Genomic DNA, 25,709 nt, shown 5'->3' with positions numbered 1-25,709 from the left:
CGGATCACGAGGTCAGGAGAGTGAGACCATCCTGGCTAACACGGGGAAACCCCATCTCTACTAAAAATACAAAAAATTAGCCGGGCATGGTGGCGGGTGCCTGTAGTCCCAGCTACTCGGGAGGCTGAGGCAGGAGAATGGCATTAACCCAGGAGGCAGAGGTTGCAGTGAGCTGAGATTGTGCCACTGCACTCCAGCCTGGGAGACAGAGTGAGACTCCGAAACAAAAACAAAAACAAAAACAAAACGGAGAATTGGGGAGGAACTTAAAGGGTGGTCTTCAATGAAGTCACAGAATTTAATTTAGGTACAATTATAAAAAGCATGATTACATACAAAGGGATTTAAAGTAAGAAAGTTTAACAATCACATTAGAATTTTAGAAAGTACTGTGGGAGTAGCCTGGAGGATGTGTTGGGGAGGAAGAAGCTGAAGTCAGGGACATTAGTTAGGAGATTATTGCAGTATTACAGGTGAGATTCAAAAAGAACCTGAAATAAGATATTGAACTGTGGCAAGCATGTGAATAGTACTACTTCACAACGTACACATCACATGGCCCTACTTTGTGACTTCTGATTAACGACAATCCTTATTGTCATTGGGATAAGACGAGACACACGGTCAGTCCTTTGTATCTGAGGTTTCCCTATGCAGACTCAACTTGGGATCCAACATATTAGAAAAAATAAAAAAATAATAATACTACAATGAAAATAATATAAAATACAAAACAATGCAGTATAACACTATTTAAATAGGATTTATACTGTATTAGGTATTAAAAGTAATCTAGAGAAGATTTAAACTATATGGGAAGATGTGCATAGGTTATCTGAAAATATGCCATTTTACAAGAAAGACTTGAGCACTTATGGATTTTTGTGTTGGAGGGATGAAAGAGGTGTCCTAGAACCAACACCCTGTGGATATTGATGGACAACTGTATTTTGAAAATATTTAGGATATATTTAAAAAGAGGTAGAGTTGACAGTCTTTGTAACACTTTGGTCCTGAAGAGGAAAGGGCAGAATAAGGTCTCAAGATTGGTTATAGATACAACAACAAAAAAAGAAAACCTCAGGTCAATAACCTTAATGAACATCAATGAAAAAATCCTCAACAAAATATCAGCAAACCAAATTCAGCAGCACATCAAAAGCTTATCCACCATGATCAAGTAGGCTTCATCTCTGGGATGCAAGGTTGGTTCAACATATGCAAATCAAGAAATGTGATTCATCACATAAACAGAACTAAAGACAAAAATCACATGATTATCTCAATAGATGCAGAAAAGGTTTTTGATAAAATTCAACATTCCTTCATGTTAAAAACTCTCAATAAACTAGATATCGAAGGAACATACCTCAAAATAATAAGAACCATACATGAAAAACCCACAGTCAATATCATACTGAATGAATGGGCAAAAGCTGGCAGCATTCCTCTTGAATGCCAGCACAAGACAAGGATGCCATCTCTCACCACTCCTATTCAACACAGTTTTGGAAGTTCTGGCCAGGGCAATCAGGCAAGAGAAGGAAATAAAGGGTATTCAAATAGTAACAGAGGAAGTAAAACTATCCCTGTTTGCAGATGACATGATTCCATATCTAGAAAACCCCATTTTCTCAGTTCCAAAGCTTCTCAAGATGATAAGCAACTTCAGCAAAATCTCAGGATACAGAATCAATGTGCAAAAATCGCTAGCATTCCTATACGCCAACAACAGACAAGCAGAGAACCAAATCATGAGCGAATTCCCATTCACAATTGCCACAGAAAGAATAAAATACTTAGGAATACAGCTAACAAGGGAGGTGAAAAATCTCTACAATGAGAACTATAAATGACTGCTCAAATAAATCAGATATGACACAGACAAATGGAAAACCATTCCATGCTCATGGATAGGAAGGATCAATATCATTAAAATGGCCATCTGCCCAAAGCAATTTATAAATTCAATGCTATTGCCATTAAACTGTCATTCACATTCTTCACAGTATTAGAAAAAACTATTTTAAAATTCATATGGAATCAGAAAGAGCCTCAATAGCCAGGCAATCTTAAGCAAAAAGAAAAAAGCTGGAGCCATCACGCTGCATGACTTTTAAACTACACTGCAGGGCTACAGTAACCAAAACAGCATGGTACCAGCATAAGAATAGACACATAGAATGATGGAACAGAGTAGTGAACCCCAAAATCAGTCCGCATATCTACAATTATCTGATCTTCAACAAACCTGGCAAAAATAGGTAATGGGGAAAAGATTCCCTATTCAATAAATAGTACTGGGAAAACTGGCTAGCCATAAGCAGAAAATTGAAACTGGACCCCTTTTTTTACACCATATTCAAAACTTAAGATGGGTTAAAGATTTAAATGTAAAACTCCAAACTATAAAAATCCTGGAAGACAACCTAGGCAATACTATTCAGAGGCATGGACAAAGATTTCATGATGAAGATGCCAAAAGCAATTGCAACAAAAGCAAAATTGACAAATGAGATCCAATCAAACTAGAGTTTCTTCACAGCAAAAGAAACTATCAGCAGAGTAAACACACAACCTACAGAATGGGAAAAAAAATTTTGCAAATTATGCATCTGACATAGGTCTAAGATCTAGCATCTATAAGGAACTTAAAACAAATTTACAAGAAAAAAAAACCCATTAAAAAGTGGGCAAAGGACATGAATAAGCATTTCTCAACAGAAGACATCAACATGGCCAACAATCTTATGGAAAAAAGCTCAACATCCCTGATCATTAGAGAAATGCAAATCAAACCACTAAGACACCATCTCACACCAGTCAGAATAGCTGTTATCAAAAAGTCAAAAAAGTACAGATGCTAGTGAGATTGTGGAGAAAAAAGAACACTTACACCCTGTTGTTGGGACTGTAAATCAGTTCAACCGTTGTGGAAGACAGTGTGGCAATTCTTCAAAGACCTAAACACAGAAATACCACTGAACCCAGCAATCCCATTACTGGGTATATACCCAAATGAATATAAATCGTTCTATTATAAAGACACATGCACACTTATGTTCACTGCAGCACTATTCACAATAGCAAAGACATGGACTCAACCTAAACACCCACCAATGATAGACTGGGTAAAGAAAATGTGGTACATAACACATGCAGTACTATGCAGCCATAAAAACAGAATAAGATTATGTCCTTCGGAGGGACATGGATGGTGCTGGAGGCCATCTTCCTTAGCAAACAAACTCAAGAACAGAACACCAAATACCACGTGTTCTCACTTGTAAGTGGGAGCTAAGAGATGAGAACACATGGACACATAGAAGGGAACAACATACACTGAGGCCTACTGGAGGGTGGAAGGTGGGAGGAAGGAGAGAATCAGAAAAAAATAACTAATGGATACTAGGCTTAATACCTGAGTGATGAAATAATGCATATAACAAACCACCATGACACCCGTTTACCTATATAACAAACCTGCACACCCTGCACATTCCCTGGAACTTAAAAGTTAACAAAAAATAGATTGGTGATAAAGTTATTATAAGTGGTAGGGATTTTCTTAATCCAGACAAAATTCAGGCGAGGATCATGTTTTATGTGGCAAAATAAACATAGGAGAAATATTGAGTGAAGTTATCTTGAGTTTGATTTTCCTGGGCAACATTCACGTGAATATTTAGTGGAGCACCGGTTAGAGATCTGGTCTAGAGAGTTTGATTTGAGTATCTTAAAATCAATGTGATCATTGAAGACATGAATGCAGATAAGATTATGCAAAAAGAGGATCTAAGCTGAGAAGACAGGGGTAATGAGAATGGATTCTTGGCCAACATCAATGCTTGAGGGAAGAAGATAGCATTCAGTGGAGCAGTCTAATAAGGGGAAAGCAAGAAAGGAGAGAATGGTGTTGTGTCTGGAATTGGTGGGTTCTTGGTCTCACTGACTTCAAGAATGAAGCCACGGACCCTGGCGGTGAGCATTACAGTTCTTAAAGATAGTGTGTCCTGAGTTTGTTTCTTCAGACGTTCAGATGTGTCTGGAGCTTTTTCCTTCTGGTGGGTTCGTGGTCTCGCTGTCAGGAGTGAAGCTGCAGACCTTCATGGTGAGTGTTACAGTTTTTAAAAGCAGCCTGTCTGGAGTTGTTCGTTCTTCCCAGTGGATTCGTGGTCTCATTGGCTTCAGTAGTGAAGCTGCAGACTTTCGTGGTGAGTGTTACAGCTCATAAAAGCATGGTGGACCCAAAGAGTGAGCAGCAGCAAGATTTATTGCAAAGAGCAAAAGAACAAAGCTTCCACAAAGTGGAAGGAGACCAGAGCCAGTTGCTGCTAACTGACTTGGGCAACCTGCTTTTATTCCTTTATCTGACCCCACCCACACCCTGCTGATTGGTTCATTTTACAGAGAGCTGATTGGTCCACTTTACAGAGAGCTGATTGATCCGTTTTGACAGAGTGCTGATTGGTGCATTTTCAATCCTTGAGCCAGACACAGAGTGCTAGACAGAAAAGTTCTCCAAGTCCCCACCAGGTTAGCTAGATACAGAGTACCAATTGGTATACTTACAAACCTTGAGCTGGACACAGTACTGATTGATGTATTTACAAACCTTGAGCTAGACAGAGAGTACTGATTGGTGCGTTTACAATCCTTGAGCTAGACAGAGTGCTAGACAGAAAAGTTCTCCAAGTCCCCACTAGGTTAGCTAGACACAGAGTACTGATTGGTGTATTTACAAACCCTGAGCTGGACACAGAGTACTGATTGGTGTATTTAGGATCCTCTAGCTAGACATAAAAGTTCTCCTAGTCCCTACCAGATTAGCTAGATACAGAGCGCTGATTGGTGCACATACAATCTCTGGCTAGATATAAAAGTTCTCCAAGTCCCCATCCCCCTCAGGAGCCCAGCTGGCTTCACCTAGTGGATCCCGCACTGGGGCTGCAAGCGGAACTGCCCTCGCCAGTCTAGAGTCGCGCCTGCACTCCTCAGCCCTTGGGTGGTTGATGGGACCGGGCGCCACAAAGCAAGGGCGCCCCTGGGGAAGGCTGCCCCCTGCGGGGGCCCACCACAGTGGGGGAGCTCAGACATGGTGGGCTGCAGGTCCAGAGCCCTGCCCCGTGGGGAGGCAGCTAAGACCCGGCCAGAATTTGAGTGCAGCACAGGTCGGCGGGCACTGCTGGGGGACCCGGCGCAACCTCCGCAGCTGCTGGCATGGGTGCTAAGCCCCCCACTGTCCTGGGCCATCCGGCCGGCCCCTCAGTGTGTGGGGCCCGCGGAGGCCGCGCTCGTCTGCACTCGGACTGGCCCGTGAGCGCCGTGCAGGCGCAGCCCGGGTTCCTGCCGGCACCTCTACCTCCACACCTCCCGGCAAGCAGAGGGAGGCAGCTCCGGCCTTAGCCAGCCCAGAGAGGAATCCCACGGTGCCATGGCGGGCTGAAGTGCTCCTCAAGCGCCGCCAGAGTGGACACCGAGGCCGAGGAGGCGCTGAGAATGAGGGCTGCTAGCATATTGTCACCTCTCAGTGTCACAAAAACCTAGTAAGAAGAACCTTTAGTGTCAAACATCACACAGGGTAAGATGTAGACTGAAAAGAGGTTATTTGACTAGAATCTACAAGGTCTCTGATGATCTTAATGAAAACAATTTCGAAAAATAATGAAGGCAGACAATTAATTATAGTAGATGGAGGAGTGAATTTGGGTTGGGGAAATAGAAAAGATACATGCAGATTATTTTTTCCAAAAATGCTGGGTATAAAGAAAAGTTATTTTGATAATTTGTTGTAAAACATTGCCCCTTTCCCTTTTGTGTGTTCCCCACCACTCCCCTGCTGCCCCCATTTTCTCTTCTCGGGTAATACAGTTCTATTTTAACATCTTAACCCACCCAGTCAATGAACAGAGATAATCTAGGCACACTTGGGAATTGTCCCTGTCAGTGTACCAGCATTTATTAATAGAAGACTTTGATTCAGCATTATTCTTTGGCCGCTGAAGGTTTGTTTAGTCACCCTTTTTGGGTGCCTCATTCTTATCTAATATTATGTTATTTTAAAAAAAGTTAGCTTTGAGATTTTTGAAAACAAAAACTAGTTGAAAAATGAGTAGATACACTATGAACCGTTAACATACGTATGTTTAGTGACCTCACTAGATAGGTTTAGACTTATTTTAAACATACTCCTTCCCGTAATTAAATCACTAATCCAAGTATATATGAATACTTAGTTAAGCTTATTGTCTCTGAAGGATCCTTTTCTTTATTTTCTGCCATCCAGCTTCGTTTTCAGTACTTTGGTCCTATGCTAGAATTCACCTTCTGCTTATTATTGTGTAAGGGCTGCTATTCTTACTACAAAAAGTTTGTTGCCAGTATTTCTGTTGCTATGGCTGCTGAACTGCTGCTTTGTGCTCTAAAAATCATATTAAGCAAGGTTCCATTTATCGTTGGATTAATTATTAGAGTATGTACTCTAACTACTTTGAAGGCATTTGACGCTGTGCTTTCCCGCTAACTCTGCTCTGATATTTCCACAGGATCAATGTGGTATTTTTTTCTATGGCTATACTGTCCATCTCTTTCTTGCCTCCTAGCCACTCAGATAAGCCTGGTCTCTGAGTAAATTGTGGCTATTTACAGAATTTCTAAGGCTTCACTTATTCTATTGCTTCCTCTTAGCTTTTTGTAAAGGGTAGTTATATACCTCCTAAAGGAAAGCTTGTTGGGGAAAAATAGTTTAGTTACATTTAAAACAAAAACCATTTCTAACTTCCATCACATGCATACTTAATTTACCACATGCACACATATGAAGATATATCTACCTTAAATAATCATTAACACATATAAATGATCGCCAGTATAACACATAAGACATTGCAATTTAGCTTTTCTATTCCAATAATATACAGTGGGCCTTATATCAATAAAGATAATTGGTTTTTTAATTGCACAGTGGGTTTCTAGTTAAAGATTAATATTCTAACCCTCTTTCAAATATACTCTTGTCTAAACCCTTGATTTTAACCCTATTATAGGGTTAAGTCTTCTCTGCTTCTGTCAAAAGCCAGGCTAAGGCAAATTCATCAGGGAAAAACCAGGCTGGAAAACAAATGTAAACTTTGTACTCTTTGAACCTCTTTAAACTTTATCCCTGTATTAAATTTGATCGCAAGAAAAGCTCAACATCTGCTCTTTACAAAGTTACAATTTTGTGGTGAAGCCTTTGGCTTTTTTTCTTTTTAATGAAACTGCTTTCAAAGGCAAGATCCATTATGTTGCTCAACACCCTCCGCAGAAAGAGCCTTGCGACAAATACCTCTCAGAACTGAGGATCAGCAAAGAGATGTTTTGATGAATTAAAGTGTTCTTCTACTAGGCTGTGAGTGCTATCCAGCCCATTCTATTTTTGAGTTTACTTGGCTGTTCCAAGCCTACTATGAAGCCTTGACCTCTACTGCTATAGCTTTTCTCAGGCAATGTTACTGTTAGATAAAAAGCAAAGTAGTAGTTTAATCTTTCTATTCTTTGCTAGCAGTTCTTAATCTTATTTTCTCCGTTCTATAATTCTTATTTTTTTGGTCACCTGCTTTAAATGAAGAATAAAGAATATTTACCTTTTTAAAGCCTCCCATTTTTAGTTAGAATTTCTCAAACCCTGACCTTTTTCCAAATGTTTGTGGCATCATCTCCCTTTCCTGTCCTGACACTATTCTTGAACACCATTAGAAAAATAGGCTAAAAGAATATTGTATAGAAGTTCCTTCCTAATCTGTGTATATAAAAATCTATGATTAAGATTTTATGTATCAGAAATATTAGTAGACTAAAAGGTAGTTTAGATATATTTAAGCTGATAGCTTGGTTCATTTAAAATAAATTATTCCATATGATGCTAACACACAATTTGGTAATTTTTTTTTTGTTTTTCAAGGCTTTACCTGAGTAATGTGGGTAAGAAAATGCCTAAATCATGTAATCAGTATTTCCAAGTTTATTAAATGATATGATTTATATGGATAGCAATCAGTTGTCTGCTTAAATTTGCCTTATTTCAATTTTTAATTTAGAAAAGCAGTGTTTGTTATTGGTGATTAATAACCAATTTGTTATTGGTGATTAATTTAAAGGATCACAACATTTTTAAGCGAAGTCAAATTTTATGAGTCAGAAAACTAAAAGTTTTTAAAACAGATAAATGTGGATGTCAAATTCCAATTCTTCATAATTAGAATGTGGTCAATGAATGCATTTTTTAACGTTTGAGAAATGCATTAAACCACTGATTTTCTCAATAACTTTTCACTAAAGAAAGGAGTAATATGCCTAAGTGAGTATTTATTATTGCTTTTTTTTTTTTACAACAGTTCTAACAGCACTTATTCTTCTGCAGTAAACAGAAGGCCTGTAATGTGACTGCCCATCATTGTAAAGATGCTATAATACTCAATACTCTATCTTCCTTTCCATCTAATTTGAAGGATGTCAGCCCGTTCTGGCACTGAAGAAGAATGACAATTAGTTTGCTTTTTGAGTATGATTACTATCTTTCTGCTCTTAAAGACTTCTTTATGATTTGCTTACATTTGATCTTTAGAAGGAATTGCAAACTGAATCCAGACACTGGAAGGTGCTCTGAAGAGGGGGAACCAAAGATGGGGACCTGCATAGGATTGAATAGGCCGGCATATGTAGGATTGAATCAAAGGGCAAGAGTGAAAGTGAGAGACAAATTAAGAAAACTCTTACTCAAATTGTCATGTCTGAAGTTCTGGGACCAGTTCACCTTCTAACAGTATTGGATAGGGCTTCTGCATGGCTTGCTTTAAGAGAAGTGACATTATATGAACACAGACAAACTTCAGCATTTGCTGGAAATAAAAAAAATGCCAGACTAGATTTGACATCAATAAAAAACATTAAATTCTTTCCTCACTTGAATCACCCTATTCAGTTTGACTTGTGTATCAAACAAAGACTGTTAATACCTCACTTCCATAGTCACTGAATTCTTTCACTATGATGAATGTTTGCAGTTAAACTCTATTTATATACTTGCTTAATAAGATTATGGAAAATTACTCAATTTTTTAATTGATTTTTTTTCAGACTTGAAAAAGTCTAAGCACATTAATTATGGCCAGTTGAATGCATTATGCCACATTAGAGGACAACACAGGTAAGCTATTCATGCATTTCTTTTTCTGTCATTCAAATGAATATGAGTATTTTTGTTTTAGGGATAAAGTATAGTAATAAACCATTGCTGGCTCTCACAGGTACCTGATTTATCACACAGATAAAAACAGTTGAAAACCTGGAGGTTATTTCTTCAGATTGAAGGGGCAGAATATATATGTCATACCTTAAGGAAACAATTTAGTGTGAAACAAACATAACTCATCCCTAGCTGGCCCTTTCTAGTACTTAAAAAGCAGTCATAAGGGGAAAAGCCTTAAGTGGTTGAAAACACACATACTGAGTGAAGTAAGTACCTGAGCAGTGAATAGGGAATGCCTCGTTGAAATATACTGGAACCAGAGAACTAGGAAATACCACTGTTCAAAGCTCAGGATTCCTAAGATGTGTGATACTTGAAGATTTAGTTTTAAAAGATCTATTTCGTTGACAACTCTTTTCTCCAAGTGGGATTTTCAGAATTATAAAACTGGTTATTTCCTTCCATATCCATCAGTGTCCATCCTCCCTCTTACCTTCCTTCACTCATCCTTCATGGGACTGCTGAGGAATGCCTTAGGTTTGCAGAGTTTTTTCTCTCTACTTTAAAACATCTCCAAGTCACATCCTTGTACTTTGCAATCCATTTCAAATTATTTTTATATTGTTGTCTGTCTTCTTATTTCTTCTTTCTCAGAGAGAGAGAGAAGAAGGCATTCAACTTTGATCTTGCTTGGATTTCTGTCAAGAGGGATCATTTTCCCCTGTGCATTGCTGCCTCCTCCTCGCTCCCAGTGCTTTTCGACATGGAGTAAAGAATGAAGTCCACACACTCCCGAGACCTATTGCCTGGTGTGACTCCTGTGTCAGCCTCTTACCCTCTGTGTGACTTTATACTGCTTACTACATTTCTCTGCCTTGGTTTTTTCATTTGTAACGTGGAGATAACAATAGTACTCACTTTAAAGGGTTACTAGGATGATTAAATGAGCCTAATATATGTAAATAGTGTCTGGCACGTAGGGTTCCAGAAGTGTTACTTATTTTTATTATTATTGTTATTCAGAAAAGCTCATCCAATATTTTAAGTGTCTTGAAAAATGTTACCATCCAGGCTTTGAATCTATCTTATATGTTGGTCCCTTTTCTAATGCATGAGAAGCTAGTCAAGGCTTTTGGAACTAAATGGCCTTTTTGTTTTCATTTTCCTTTTGCTTTCTGGCCCAGACTCATTTCATTTTTCAAAATACTTCTAGATTTTTTTCTCTTGGGGGATCATAATAAGAGAGATTGAATCATCTAGATCTAGTTCTGTCAAAGTATCCCCTCTAAATAAATGTGATCAGCCTTCCTCTTCCTGGATTGAATCATTCCTCTTGGGCAGTGTCCTCTCATGAGACAATTATCTCATTCAGGTCCAGTCTGGCTGTACTGCCTGACTCCCTGTAGTAAGTCTTATGTTTACTGTGTCTTCTGTTAGAAACTCAAATCCTGAAATTGTTGGATGTGTTCTTTTGGAGCACTGGTACACACTAGGGGGCTGGGGGAACAGGTTTTAAGGTATGTGCATATAGGTTTTGCATCATTCTGTTAGAAATACAATATATAGTTACAAATATAAAATCAGATGTGAAGATGAATATTTACTTGGGGTGAGAATAAAATTACAACAAATTAATAAAAGCTTAGAAGTCCGGTCCTTTTTCTCCCTTGACATTTCTTTAGACAGTTTACCAGAAATACATTCACAGGAATTATTTAAAAACTTCAGAATTCAAGTGATTTCAACAAATTGAGAAGCAATTTAGGAAAAATGTATTTATCCATATTATTAGTTCTTTATGTATTATAGATGAAAAATGACCAATAAATTACACTTTTCCCCTATAATAAAAATAGGAAGGCTGAGAATTAAATAATTCAAGGTTTTACATTTTTGTACATGAAACTCACAAAAGGCATTAGTTTTGATTCTAAAAAAGTTTCTTCTATTAGAATAAAGGCAGTAGGTTGGTATATTATCCTAGGATTTTTTTATTGAAGATAAAATAAAATAATAATAACAAAGGGAGGATGATGTCACTTTGGATTTTTAAATTTTTGAGTGCAAGATTTTTCATCCTAGTAGACTACAAACTCCATGAAGGCAGATTTGTTTTATTTATTTTAGTGCTTCCAACTCCTTGACATTTGGCATAGAGTTCAATGTTTTGCATTGGATTTTATTTTGATGTTCAATAGAAATAAATATCTTCTGATGATTCAAAAAAATGTACAAGACTTTTCTGTGTTGATTATAAATAAGTTAGGATAGATTCAGACTTACAGTTTTTCTTTTTAGTATTGTCTGGAGAGCAGATTGTTTTTAAATATTACTTTTAATCAGGAAATCTTAATTATATGCATATCTGTGGTAAAATGTTTTTGTATATGTACACAATGTGAAATAATTAAATCAAGATGATTAACATATCCATCACTTCTCTTACTTTTTTGTGATGAGACATTTGAAATTTGCTCTCCTGGCTATTATATAAACAATATATTATTATTAACTGTAGTCACCTGTTGTGCAATACATCTTAAAAACCTTTTACTCTTGTCTAATTGAATCTTTATACCCTTTCATCAACATCTCCACATTCCTCCCCAGCAACCTAGCTCCTAGTAACCACCATTCTACTCTCTGCTTCCGTGACTTTCATGTTTTCAGATTCCACCTCTATGTGAGATCATATGGTATATGTGTTTCGGTGCCTGCTTTATCTTACTTAGCATAATATCCTTGATGTTATTCATGCTGTTGCAGAAGAATTTCCTTCTTTTTAAGACTGAACAGTATTCCACTGTGCATAAGTACTACATTTTTTTAAAGCCATTTATTCATTGATGGACGTTTAGGTTGATTTCACATTTTGGCTCTTGTGAAAAGTGCTGCAATAAACATGGGAATGTAGATATCTCTTCAACATATTGATTTCAGTTTCTTTGGATAGATACCCAGAAGTGAGGTTCCTACATCATATGTTAATTCTATTTTTAGTCTTTCTGAGGAAATGCCATACTGTTTTCCATAATGGCTGAACTAATTTACATTCCCACTAACAGTGTACCTGTATGAGGGTTCCTTTTAGTTCAGGTCCTCATCAGCACTTACCTTTCTTTTTGATAACAGTCATTCTAACAGATATGAGGTAATATCTCACTGTGGCTTTAGTTTTCATTTCCCCATTGATTACTGCTATTGAGCATTTGTTATTTTTTTTCATGAACACATTGGCTATACATATGTCTTCTTTGGCAAAGTACGTGTTCAAAAACTCTGTCCATTTTTAATCATTTTTTTTTCCTTGCTACTGAGTAGTTTGAGTTCCTTGTATATTTGGATATTAATTCCTTATTAGATATATAGTTTGCAAATATTTTTCCCATTCTGTAGGTTGTTTCTTCACTTCGTTGATTGTTTCCTTGATTGTGCAGAAGCTTTTAGTTTGATGTAATCTCATTTGATTGTTTTTTCTTTTATTGCCTATGCTTTCAGATCATACTCAATAAATCTTTGCTCAGACCAATGTCATGGAGATTTTCCCCTATGTTTTATCCTAGCAGTTCTATGTTTAAGTTTTAGATCTTTTGTATTTAATCCATTTTGAGTTTATTTTTGTATATGGTGAGAGGTAAGGGTCTAATTTCATTCTCTGCTGTGGATATCTGGTGTTTTAAAGCACCACTTGTTAGAGAGACTGTCCTTTTTCCATTGTGTGTTCTTGGCAATTTTGTCAATAATCAATTTATTATAACTGTGTGTATTTATTTCCGGGTTTTCTATCCTGTTCAATTGATCAATGTGTCTGTTTTTATGCCAGCACCATACTGTTTTGATTATACTAGCTTTATAATATATTTTGAATTCAGGGAGTGAGATGCCTTTGGCTTTGCTCTTTTTGCTCGAGACTCTTTGGTTGTTTGGGGTCTTTAGTGGTTCCGTACAAATTTTAGAATTGTTTTTTCTATTTTTGTGAAGGTGACATTGGAATTGTGATACAGTTTGCCTTGAATCTGTATATCACTTTTGGTAGTATGGACATTTTAACCATATTAATGGTTCTAATCAGTGAACGTGGATATCCTTCTATTTGTGTTTTCAATTTCTTTCATTAGTGTTTCAGTATACAGATCTTTAAACTTTTTTGGTTAAATTCACACTAAGTAGTCTATTTTGTTGTTGCTATCGTAAATAGAATTATTTTTCTAGGATTTTTTTGGGTGGTTTGTATATAGAAGCATGACTAACTTTTGTACATTGATTTTGTATATCCTGCAACTTTACTATATTTATTTATTCTAATAGCTTTTGGTGGAGTCTCTAGGCTTTCATACTTATCAGATTCATTTTGTCTGCAACTAGAGACAGTTTCCCTGCTTCCTTCCCCATTGGGCTGAATTTTTTTTTTCTTTCTTTTGCCTAATTGCTCTGGCTACGACTTTCGATACTATGTTGAAAAGAAGTAGTGAAAGTGGGCATACTTGTCTTGTTCTTGATCTTAGATGAAAAAATTTCAACTTTTCACCTTTGAGTATAGTGTTAGCTGTTGGTTTATCATATATGGCCTTTATTATGTTTATGTACATTCCTTCTATTGAGAGTTTTTATTATAAAAAAGGTCAAATGCTTACAAAAACTATAACCCATGAATACTTGAATACTTATAAAAATTATCACCCATGAACAGCTTTTAGTCCAAAGTTCATTTATAAATTTACTGTCAAGCATTCAGAATTTTCCAAAGACACAATATTATAGAATCACAGAATTGTAGAACAGGAAGTCAAATCAATCCTCTAGTGGAAACTCTTTAACCTAAATATGATTGTTAATCATTGTTCTTTAAAACAAAAAAGCTAACTAACAAAGTCATAGAGTACCCAATTTTCCTTAATTTGCTCAAAATATATCGAAATGTTATGCTTTTATAATAAAGAGGAAAATAACATTTTAAAATTTATAGTAATTAATGAAAAATTTAAAAATTGAGTGTTTCTTTCTCACTGTTTCAGTACCATTAACTAGAAAAGTATTAAGAGTTTGATACCGATAATTATGATAATTTTAAGGAGGTTCCTGGAAAACCATAAGGCCTTTAGAGTATATTCATTATTAATTTTTGTTTCAAAATATCTTACTTTCCTCTTTCTTCTCTTTTTTCACTCACAGGATGTTGGTGAGAACCTTTCTTTTTCTTAATGAGAATGTTTTGATAATTCTGTTGGCTTTCCAGACATAATTAGACATGTATTTTTGTCTTAAAAAATAAAGAAATAAAGAAATAGGGGACTTTTATTTTTATGGATATAAAGTTTGAAAGAGAAAGGAAAGGTAGGAGAGCTTTAAAAAGATGGTTTATGTACACATAAAAGAAATGATCTGAGCTTTGAGCCATTAAATATTGCTTTGTCTGGAATGAAGCCATTTTTTATTTTGAGGTTTCCTCTGATGACCACTAGCTGGCACTGTCAATCCAGAACAGTCCTGTCTTTTGGGATGGCTGAAAATGTGGGCAGAGATTGGTGGGATCTTACATTTATTCAATAGGTTGTTAACATTTATTCAATAGGTTGTTAATTCAAGGCATGCCTATTAATCATATTTTACCTAACATGTACACTCTTATAGCCAATTGTTTAGGCAAGGTTTTCTACCTCGGGCGGTACCTTCACTAGGGGGCATTTGAAATGTACACATATTTATAGTTATTACCATGACTCAAAGGAAGTAGGGATTTTAAACCTTTAGTAATGTACAGTAAAATCTTGCACATTGTCCCAACCAAAATGTCAGTAGTTCTCCTTCTGCCATCCTCCCTTCTTCTTAAGGAACACTGGTTTAGACGATATTATCTTAAACTTTCTCAAATTAGAGGAGTTGCTATAGATAATTGCTAAAGATTTCATTAACCTTCAGATTTCCCTAGATCTTGATTTCAGAAACAAACTCATTCTTTCCTGAAAACTCACTTTCTTTCTCTATTTCTATACGTATCACTACAGTTAGACTGTCAACTCCTGGGGAAAAAAAGCAACACTATTTGTTTGGTGCACCTGAGAATTTTTATTGCTTATTTCAGTGCATGATACATAGGTGACATTCAAAAAATACTTGTGGAAGGCCTGCATTTACCCAGTAATTAAAGCATGAAAATCTTGCAGGCATGTTTTGTTACCTTTTCTCTTTATTTCTCCATGTGTTATAATTAGATTCTACTGCTCCATTGTATCTCTACTGTTTATCACTCATTTTTTAATCTACTACTCCACTCTAGCTTTTATTACCTGAATCCAGGACTACCAAACTTCTAAGTGGAATTACATTCTCAAATCTCTTCTCATCTTAATTCCACATTTTGTACTAGAGCAAGTTAAATCTATTTTATTCACATGTTTAACAGATTAATTTTTGAATACTTTTGGCTTTATAAAAAATTTGAGTAGAAAGTATAACTTCCACATATACCTTGACCCCTCCTTCCTAGTTTCCCATATTATCAATATCTTGCAGAAGCATGGTAAGTGTGTTGCAATTTTTAGCCAGTGTTGATATATTACTATTAACTAAAACCCATTTACATTAGGGATTACTGCTTGTGTTGAACATTGTAGGGCTTTTGACAAGTATATAATGACGTGGGTCAACCATTCCATGTAATGATGTATGTTCAACATTACAGAATAGTTTTACTACTCTAAAAATCTTCTGCTCCATCCCTTCTCCCTCCCTTCTCCCTAGCCTCAACCCCTGACAACCACTGATTTTTTCCTATGTCTCCATAATTTTGCCTTTTTTAGAATGTCATATAGTTGGAATAATACTGTATATATTATTTTCAGATTGCCTTCTGTCTTAGTCTGTTTTCTGTTGCTGTAAAACAATATCAGAGATTGGATAATTTATAAAGAAAATAAATTTATTTCTCACACCTCTGGGGGCTGGGAAGTCAAAGGGCATGAGACTGGCATCTGTCAAGGGTCATCTTATGGTATAAGGGTGGAAAGCGAAAGCAAGCTTTTGAAAGATAGAGAAGATAGAGAAAGACACCAAGGACTAGACTTGCTTTGTATCAACTCTCATGATAATTAACCTGCTAATGTGATAATGGCATTAATTCATGAGTCGTACCCTCATGACTCAATCACCTTTATTAAGCCCCACCTTACAACACTGTGGCACTGGGGATTAAGTTTCAAAAGCGTGAATTTTGGGTGGCACATTTAAACCACAGCAGCTTCCTTCACTAAACAATATGTATTTAAGTTTTTTTCTCTGTGTGTGTGTGCGTGTGTGTATTTGGCTTGATAGCTCATTCCTTTTAATGCTGAATAATATTTATTGTATGGATATACTAATCTACATATATTTGTGTTTCATGCTTAATTTTTATTTCATGAATTTATTGTATGGATCTACATATATATTGTGTGTGTGTGTGTGTGTGTATGTGTGTGTATTTGGCTTGATAGCTCATTCCTTTTATTGCTGAATAGTATTTATTGTATGGATATACCACGAGTATACCACATATTGTATTCAAATACAATATGATATATCTTTTATATACAAAGACCACACACTTAAACATAAATCTATAAATTAAATATCTACTGGTTCACTGAAACGTATATAAAGACACAAAAAAGGCTAAAATAATATTCACTGATTTAATATGGGTTTTCTCTGAGGGTGATGAAAAAATTCAGTGTTAAGCGATGGTCAGAATAGTGGTCAAAATAAAATTCAAAGTAACTTATGTTGTTTTCAATTTTACAAGAGATTTTTCTGTTGCATGTGTACTCTTTGAATTACTAATTTAAAAAGAAATGAGTACACAAATTCAAGATTTACTATAAAGCTACAGCAATCAAGACTATGTGGTATTAGCAAAATAGACAAATGGATCAATTAAACAGAATACAGAGGTTATGAATAGACCCACACGAATATGTCAACTGATCTTTAACAGAGGAGCAAGCCAATTCAATAGAGAAAGTATGGATTTTCAATAAATGATACTAAAACAACTGGATATCCATATCTAAAAACAAAAAATTATGTGTCTAGACAGAGACCTTACATTATTCACAAAATTAACTAAAAATGGATCATAGACCTAAATTTAAAATGCAAAAGTATAAAACCATATAAGATAACAAAGGAAAAAATCTAGGTAACGTTGGGTTTGGTGATGACTTCTTAGGTAATACACCAAAAGCATGACTGATGAAAAATAAAATGATTAAGCTGAACTTCCTTAAAATTCAAATCTTCTCCTCTGCTGAAGACACTGTTAGAAGAATAAAAAGGCAATGCAATTTACTTATGTAACAAACCTGCACGTGTACCCCTGAACCTAAAATAAAAGTGAAAAATAAAAATAAAAAATCTGGTTTATATACCCAATGGAATACTATTCAGCCCTAAGGAAGAATGAGATCTTGCCATTTGCCACAACATAGATGAACCCAGAGGCCCTTACGTTAAGGTAAATAAGCCAGACACAGAAAGTAAAATACTTATTGATCTCACTTATATGTGAAATTAAAAAAATTGCAAATACAGAGATAGAGAACAGTGGTTACTAGGGGCAAGGGTGAAGGGAGGAAATGGGGAAATGTAGATCAGAGGACACAAAGTAGAATATATGTAGGATGAACAAGTGAAGATATCTAATACACAATATGAGGACTATAGGCAATAACATTGCACCGTATTTGGGATTCAAACTAAATGAGTAGATTTGAGCTGTTCTTGCCACACACAATAAAAATGGGTAACTATATGAAATGATGGATATGTTAATTTGCTTCCCTATAGAAATCTTTTTATTTTCTGTGTGTATTCTATAACATCATATTGTACACTTAAATTATACAGTAAAAATAAAATTTAAAGATACTAAAAATATATGTAATTTTCAATTTGAGATTTTCCACTTAGTTCTTCACGTTTGATTGGCTATTCTTGATAGTCTCTTGTTATTAATCATCACTGTGATTCCCTCCTTTATTTTCATAAAGATCTTATATATAACTCTTTTATATTTTATATCTAACATAGGGTAATTTATAGGCTTAGGGATATAAATCTGATGTTGTTGCTGCTGGCTTGCACTTATGGCAGCTTATCTTTCCAGGTGATCTTTCTGTGAAAGATTTGCTTATTAGCATGTAGTAGTAACATGTGGCCTAAATTATGAAAAATTCTTCAACAGAAAATTTATATCTATCTCTTCCTAGACTCAGTGTGCACCATCAAGCTAAGCTACTCCATTCTCCTTCAAGAGTCCTTCCACAAAGATGGCTGGGCTCCCCTCCTTGTTCCTCGGTCATGGCTCAATTCCTCCCACCCATGCTCCTTCGTATCAATGACTGCCTTTAGAACACCGTACCCCTCCTCTCTGCCCATTGCTCACATCTCAAGTATCCACTCACTTTCCCCCTTCTTTTCTTGCAATGTGGTGGGCCTTGGAGACCTAGGTCACCTTTCATAAGACCAGTAATGCATCAGAAATTTGTTATGCAGGATATGTGCAACAACAGGGCTCTTTAGAGAATCAAGACTGCCATGCTGCAAAAAGCTTGAAGACTTTTTTTCTTTTTTTGCATTTTGGCATGTGTGCATATAAGGTGTGTTCTAAGGTGTGTTAGAAGGTGTGTTCTTCTAAGGTGTAAGATAGGTTCTACCCTACCAGTATATGAGTGCCAGATATTTCCTTTTTAATAGTTCTGTTCTAATGATCAACGTTTTTCCTGAGTCTGTGTCTAGGTACTTTTTAACAAATCTTTCTCATAACTAGATTTTTCTAGTCTTAATAGCGTTTAACATGACAGGCACTGCATTTATATGTACTGCTACAGGAAGATTTAATGGTGACTCACATTCTTGTCCTTTTTTCCATTAAAAGTGAGGCTTCTAGCCCTGTGATTTTAATAAAAATTTAAAAACTGTCTGATATCTAAATGCTGTACATTCTGTACCTGGATTTACATTAACAGTTAACATTTTTACATGCCTAATATACTATTAACAGTGGGTCTGAAGTTTTACTTTTATTATTTCTAGCTACTATAACAATCCTAAAGATAGGAAGTCCTTTTCTAAAGATAAAAAAATAAATGAAAGGTTTAAATACTTCATATAAGGTTATAGGACTTCAGTTTTATGTGCAAATCGTATATTGATTCTCAAAATAGGGAGAACTTTAGTTAGTTATTTCAGGGGAAGTAAATTTTTATGACTGATCAATATCTCTCTTAAGAGGTTTACATTCAATCTTGCAGTTAATTTTGTCAAACAGATCTTTAAATTTTCCTTTAGTACTTTATGAAAATGAAAAGTTTGAGATTAATCTTAATGTTTAATTGCGATAGCATGTGGAACTTCTTTGAAAAAATATAATTTTGAAGGCATAAAGTCATTGGCTATGAGCTTTGTCCATGAATAAGGCTAGAAACTCACATTTCCAAAAAAAATTTTAAATAAGAACAGAAGACACTGAATAGTGTGAAACTTTGTAGTGGCCTAATGTTAAATACACTGACATTTTTAAGGAATGTTTATTTTTCAACTCATATTGTAATAAAAGAATGACATGCATTATGAAAATGTGTTTATATATGCAATATACATATCGTATATATAAAATATAGAATCAGCTTAATTCTTATCAAATGTACCTGCCTCCTTTATCAGGATATCACTTGTATTTCTTTTAATTTTCATCAAATATGTGTGTAGGTGCTATGATAGTTGTAAGACAAATTCAGGAGGAAACAATCTATAAGTGATTGAATATATTCAACTTTTATGACTTGCTTTAGTTAACTTAAAATGAAAAATGTGAATTGCCTTAGGGCAAACACATAAATATAATTAATCAATAAGCATCTTATTAAAAGCTTATTATGTTTTCAGACATATGAGCAAAACTGAGATGCAGAAGAAATATTGCATTAGGGTATTTCTGGTTGCTATAGATAAACACTAAATCTCAGTAGCTTTACACAATATAATTTTCTTTCTTTCCCACGTAATGCTATAAAGGGGTGCTTTTCATTGACAGTTTGTTCTTTTAGTTTAGAAACTCAGGCCTCTACTAAACATTTGCTCTTCAGTCTTTACTGTGTGGCTTCCAAGGCCACCTTGTTCCTCTGCATCAAGCTGGAAGGGAAAAGGACCTTGAGAATCTTCTGTGGAAGAATCTTTTTTGGCACATCCTTCTGCCTTCTCTTTTATATTCCACTGGGTAGAACTCAGCCATGAGAACACCAAGTAGATTAGCCTAGAACAGGGGAAGGGTGATCACTTAAAGCCCTCAGTAGTATTCCCTGACAGTACGACGTGTTCCTTCCTTCCTTCTCTACTGGATTGTGCCTATGATGAGAAATGGAAGACCCTTAATCTTAGAGCAAGATGATTGGAATGTGTTCACTTATTTTGCTAGTTTATATAAGCATAGGCAGGTAATTTAAACTTTATATGCATCATTTCCTTATCTGTAAAATGACAAACACATTTCTAAATAATATACATCCAAATCTAATATAGTCAGTGGTTTTATATCTACTTTAAAGGCTTCCGTATGCTCCTCCAAACTTTATCTTCTTTTTCGGCACAGGGCTAGACTACATTTACCAACCTCCCTTGTAGTTAGGGAGACTGCATTTATCTTCAAATATAGTCACACTGGGTGTTAGAGCTTTAACATACGCCTTTTTGGGAGAGGGGGAACCATACAATCCATAGCAGTTATTAACATTTAAAAATAAGACATTTTTACATGAGAGTACAGATTTCTGACTTCTGTAGAAAACTACAGGATCTGAACACATTGAACTTCTATTAATACATGTGGTCTTAAGGGCGAGGTCACAGGTCCCTCCATGTGGACATGGTCTTTTCAGTTTACCACAGTTCCCACCTTATGATACTTGCTTGGATATGATAAGCATTTAATTTTGTAATCCCTGTATATAGAGAATCCTGAGAGTGCTCTAGAGTTCTGCTGTGTAAACCTATATATTTTGAATGTATTTCCCTTTCATCTGCTTGAGGAAGTTGGAGTTATTTTCTTATAGATGAGTTCATTGCAGGTAAGCTTCAATGAAGTGGCAACTTCTTTGTCCATGGGTAGTATTTACTCATAGCCTGGTAAATCACAAAAAACATCTTCAGGACAGAGTTGAAGGGTGAAATAGGTATTTAGGTCCATGATCTACTGTCCAACTCTACCATAATTCTAAACATTTCTTTGTCTCTGGCATGCTAATTATTTTATGTTTCCCCTCAGCTACTTCTATATTCCATATTTAGATACATTTATTTACAGATTTCACATGGTTTTAGACAATAATACTTTTCTACTGAACACACAGACATATGTTGTTGTTTCAACAAGAGATTCAGAAGTAGGAATATGTTCTACATTACATTTTTGGAACATAGAATATACATTATAGCATTACAGGTCATTTAGGGGCTCAATCTGAAAATCATGTCATCTCCAGCTCTAGTATTTGACTCTTCCATTTCAACCTTCCACGTATTTCACTTTTTGGACATACTACTTTTGGAGACCCAGATCCTAAACACTGAATCCATGTACATTACCAACCACATCTTGGAAATTCTCAAGAATTAGGTGAAGGAGGCAGCTAACTAAGGTTATATACATAAAGTATGTAAGTATAACTAAGGTTATACACATAAAAAATGACTTGGGTAAAAGTCTTAGTATTTGGGAATAAATTTTTTAGCCACTCCAAAGATGATCTAACCAGATCACAGATTGGAATAGGATTCCAAGTTTTGTAGTATAGGCTGCATATGTCTACACTTTTGTACTCTTTGAACCTCAGCATCTTTTTGGGAACAAAATGGATAGGAGTATCTAGTTAATACAGTCAAGTAAGATACATATACATTACTTAGAAGAGTGCCTGGCACATAGCAAGAACTAATTATGTTTTATTAATTGGGGGGTAGAATATCCCAGCAGTTAAAATAATGGGTTTTGGAGTCAATTTAGTTTTCATTTGTACCCTGTGTCCTCCACTTCTTAGTTATATGAATTAGGCAAACTATTAAAGTTGCAGTTTCTTTTTGTGCAGAAGGGTCAATAAAGTAACTCAAATAAAACATGTTGTCAGGTTATATAAATGTGCAATAATACAAAACAATGTAAAAGATCTTAGTACAATGATTCAAATATAACAAGTATCCAGTGAAAAACAGGTAGATGTGTAAAATAGATGATTGTAGAATGTGAGTTCCAAACAACAAAAAATTTTTTTCTGGGAAGCCTCCAATAAATCAGTGGTCAGATTTTAAAAAGATTTGATGCTTGGTGAATGTATCTCTACACTGTGAGAAAATGAATAAAAATGCCTAATATAGAAAATCACATCATATTGTGTTATTTGAATCAATTAAGTTACATTAAATAAGATTTTTAAAGTATGTAGAATTTGTCTTGTGTAAAGCGTCAATATGGTGTTTTAGGAACATTATCCAAGAGAAGAAAAAGCTGTTATAAATATTTTAGAATGTGTTGTTATTATTTACAATAAAAATGAAAAAGACTTTTTAAAAAAGCCTTCTCTTGAGGATTTTTGTGTTCATTGTCATGTGGCAACTATTGGCTAAGATGTTTGTCAGTGTTCAATTTGAAGTACGATAATTTTTTTATACTTATTGAAATAAGCCCTCAAGATGAATGTTTAGCATTTTTTAAAAAATTGACAAACTTTTCATGGTGTTGTCAATTTAAAATTGAATGTGGTGGATTTTCCAGAAACAAATATCATTACCTAACATTTAATGACAATTTGCTATTCTCTGGATCTTGCTTATTGGCATTTTTGGTATTTGCCATAGATCAAGCTGTAGCTGCATATAAGAGTCATCCTGAGGAATATATTTAAAAAAGAGAAACCCACCCAGGGCTCTACCGTTGGAGTTTATGATTATCAATAAATGGATCAGAAATTTTTACTTACAAAAAGCATCTTAGGTAATTTCAGTGATCTGAATTTGGAAAATGCTGATCTTTTGTTGTAACACATCTTTACCCTAGACCTAAAAAATACTGCATGAGATTTTAATACAAGATGGCAAAGATTCAGATAAATATTCTCTCTAGTAATGTAGATGTAAACTATTTTAAATAATTTTAGAGGGATTTTAATTCTGTAGTACATTATATAAAACTTTAATCAATTATAGAAATATAAGTTTTAAAAAGACAACTTCAAAAATTAAATTTTTGACATTGATATTATCATATATTATCATACATTTTGTATTTCTTAAAATGTTTCTCACTGAGATTTGGATATTTTTAAAGCACAAAATATTGATATTTTATATTTTTGTTAGTTACTTCTTAGACTAAATATTCAGTATAGAATTGATATGTATATATTGAGTTAAAAATCTTTCTCTTGGAAGCTGTTATCCTACGACACTTACAATTTAATTTCTGTCTTCTTTTTAAGCCGGAGTATAAGCAATACCTTATCACCTCACGATACATTTATGAAGCAATATCCTAAAGTATTCCTGCACCAAAAAACCAGACTTCCTAAACTTTTCAAACAGGAGGAACAAAGGTAATGATACCTTCTTTTGAAAGCAAGGTTGATGAGTGTGTATGAGTGTGCTTGTGCTCACATAAGTGGAACTCAATACTGAAAATATTTGACCAGTTTCCAGCCCTCTACACTAGGGAGCAGCCAAGGAAACAGAAATTAGTTTGTAAGGGTAAATTCATTTTTTGTTCAGCAAAAATATGTGTCCACTGCTAAGGATCATATTTATTTAAACTTTTTGTCAAAGAATTGTTACCTTTTACTAATGAATAGCAGTTTTTATGAAAGGGATTAAAATATTCTACAAAATTTCATGAGAAACTTCCCAATGGAAAGGATTAGAGTGTTTGTGGGTGGAGGATATTCGGAGGTGTGTCGTGTATCAAGGTATAAATGACAAAGTCGTGGGGCACTAAAAGGCATTTGTGAAGCCTTTTTTACTTGGCTCCTGCTTCTAGGTGGACCTGTATTTAGATGTGCTTTATGTGTTTTTAAAGTCAAACAATGAGATTACTTAAGGGTGTTGCAGAAGGTGTAACTGCCCTCTCAGTAAAGGATGAAGATGGATTGCCAGATCACATTGTGATGCAGCTTCTCTCAAATTGTCCCTGGGCCCAGTGGAACTGTAAGGTTCTTATATCAGTGCAGTACCTAGAAAGGCATTCTCACTTCTCTTTGTTGTTCCTTAAGTATCTTACAGTGGATATGGAAACCTCCTACCCCATACTATTCAAGTAGAGTTGACCTCTTGACATCCTTGGCTACCCCACTGCCGTACTCTCTAATAACTTGTATTGCCGTATCTGTAAGACTGTATTTTGCTTGTGTGTTTACTAGTCAGTATTTTTATTTCTGATATTTAACAGAGGGACTGACCCATAATTGTGAGTAGTAGATGTGTGTTGCCCCATGGGCAAACTGCTTACTGGCTGTGTAAGGGAGTTGATCAAGAATATGTTTTCATTTATTTATATCAACAATACAAATGTAAAAATTCAAACAAAATTGTTGTAACAAATATGTTTCCAGGGGTTGGAAGATATCAGCATGAGAGACATAGATCTATTTCATTATCCCATACCTTTCTTTTCTTTATAGCCATAGGGCAGTATTATGTGAAACATATCATATTAGTTGACTGGGAAGAATCTCTGGGAGATGGAGTTGCTCTGCCTTTTCAAGAACAATTCTGTTAAATTAATAAAATCTTATAAAAACAGAAATTCAAATATAACTTTTTCCAACACTGTATCTGTCATGTAGATCAAACTACATCCCTAGATAGTAAGCCTGCCTGGAATGATCATACAATGCTTATACTGTGATTTATCAAATTAACATCACTCTAGAAATATCTAATAAAAATATTTTGTACTTTTTGATTCCAAGTATACTCAATTTCTATTCTAATCTCGTTGATTAGAAAGAGACCTGTAAATATAGCTCTGTCTATAGAATAAGGGACCAAGAGCCTTTATAGATAGCTGATATGTTCATCTTGCCCCCATATTTATTCATTAATCTACCAGCAGTGGTCTGCTTCTTTAGTTAAAACATTAAACTTTGAGAGGACTACAGGGAGGCACCCAGTGGCTGTCAACATACTTGGTAATGAAATACCATCTTTATATTTTTAAGAAAAGAGACAGACCCCAAATGTGTTTTAACAGTAAAACTGTGGTTTAAATGTGAAAATAAAGAGTGGACTGCCAAATACACAAGAACTAGGAAGATACAGTATACTAATTAAGATTTGTTTAAGTGTCTGAAAAGCCAATAAAATTAGCTTAAGAATCAAGGGGAATTTTAAGAATCACACTTTAGAAATGTTTTGCTGTAGAGCTAACTTCACCATTAAATGATGACATTGGGACTCAGTTTTC

The 25,709-nt window shown here is 35.1% G+C and overlaps 1 protein-coding gene across 4 annotated transcripts in view; it reads left to right on the top strand.

The window, feature by feature from the left end:
• The window catches only part of LOC105497295 (cyclic nucleotide binding domain containing 1), a 596,100-nt gene that overhangs the window by 13,218 nt on the left and 557,173 nt on the right, over window positions 1-25,709 (top strand). For all 4 annotated transcript variants that reach the window (XM_071068020.1, XM_071068021.1, XM_071068023.1 and 1 more), the window contains exons 2-3: window positions 9,118-9,187; window positions 23,734-23,847. In XM_071068020.1, coding sequence (XP_070924121.1) covers window positions 9,118-9,187; window positions 23,734-23,847 — 184 coding nt within the window. The remainder of the gene's footprint in view (window positions 1-9,117; window positions 9,188-23,733; window positions 23,848-25,709) is intronic.

Source organism: Macaca nemestrina, chromosome 8 (genome assembly GCF_043159975.1).
Source record: "Macaca nemestrina isolate mMacNem1 chromosome 8, mMacNem.hap1, whole genome shotgun sequence".
Classification (NCBI taxonomy): Eukaryota; Metazoa; Chordata; class Mammalia; order Primates; family Cercopithecidae; genus Macaca; species Macaca nemestrina.
This window is presented reverse-complemented; position numbering and strand designations above follow the sequence as displayed.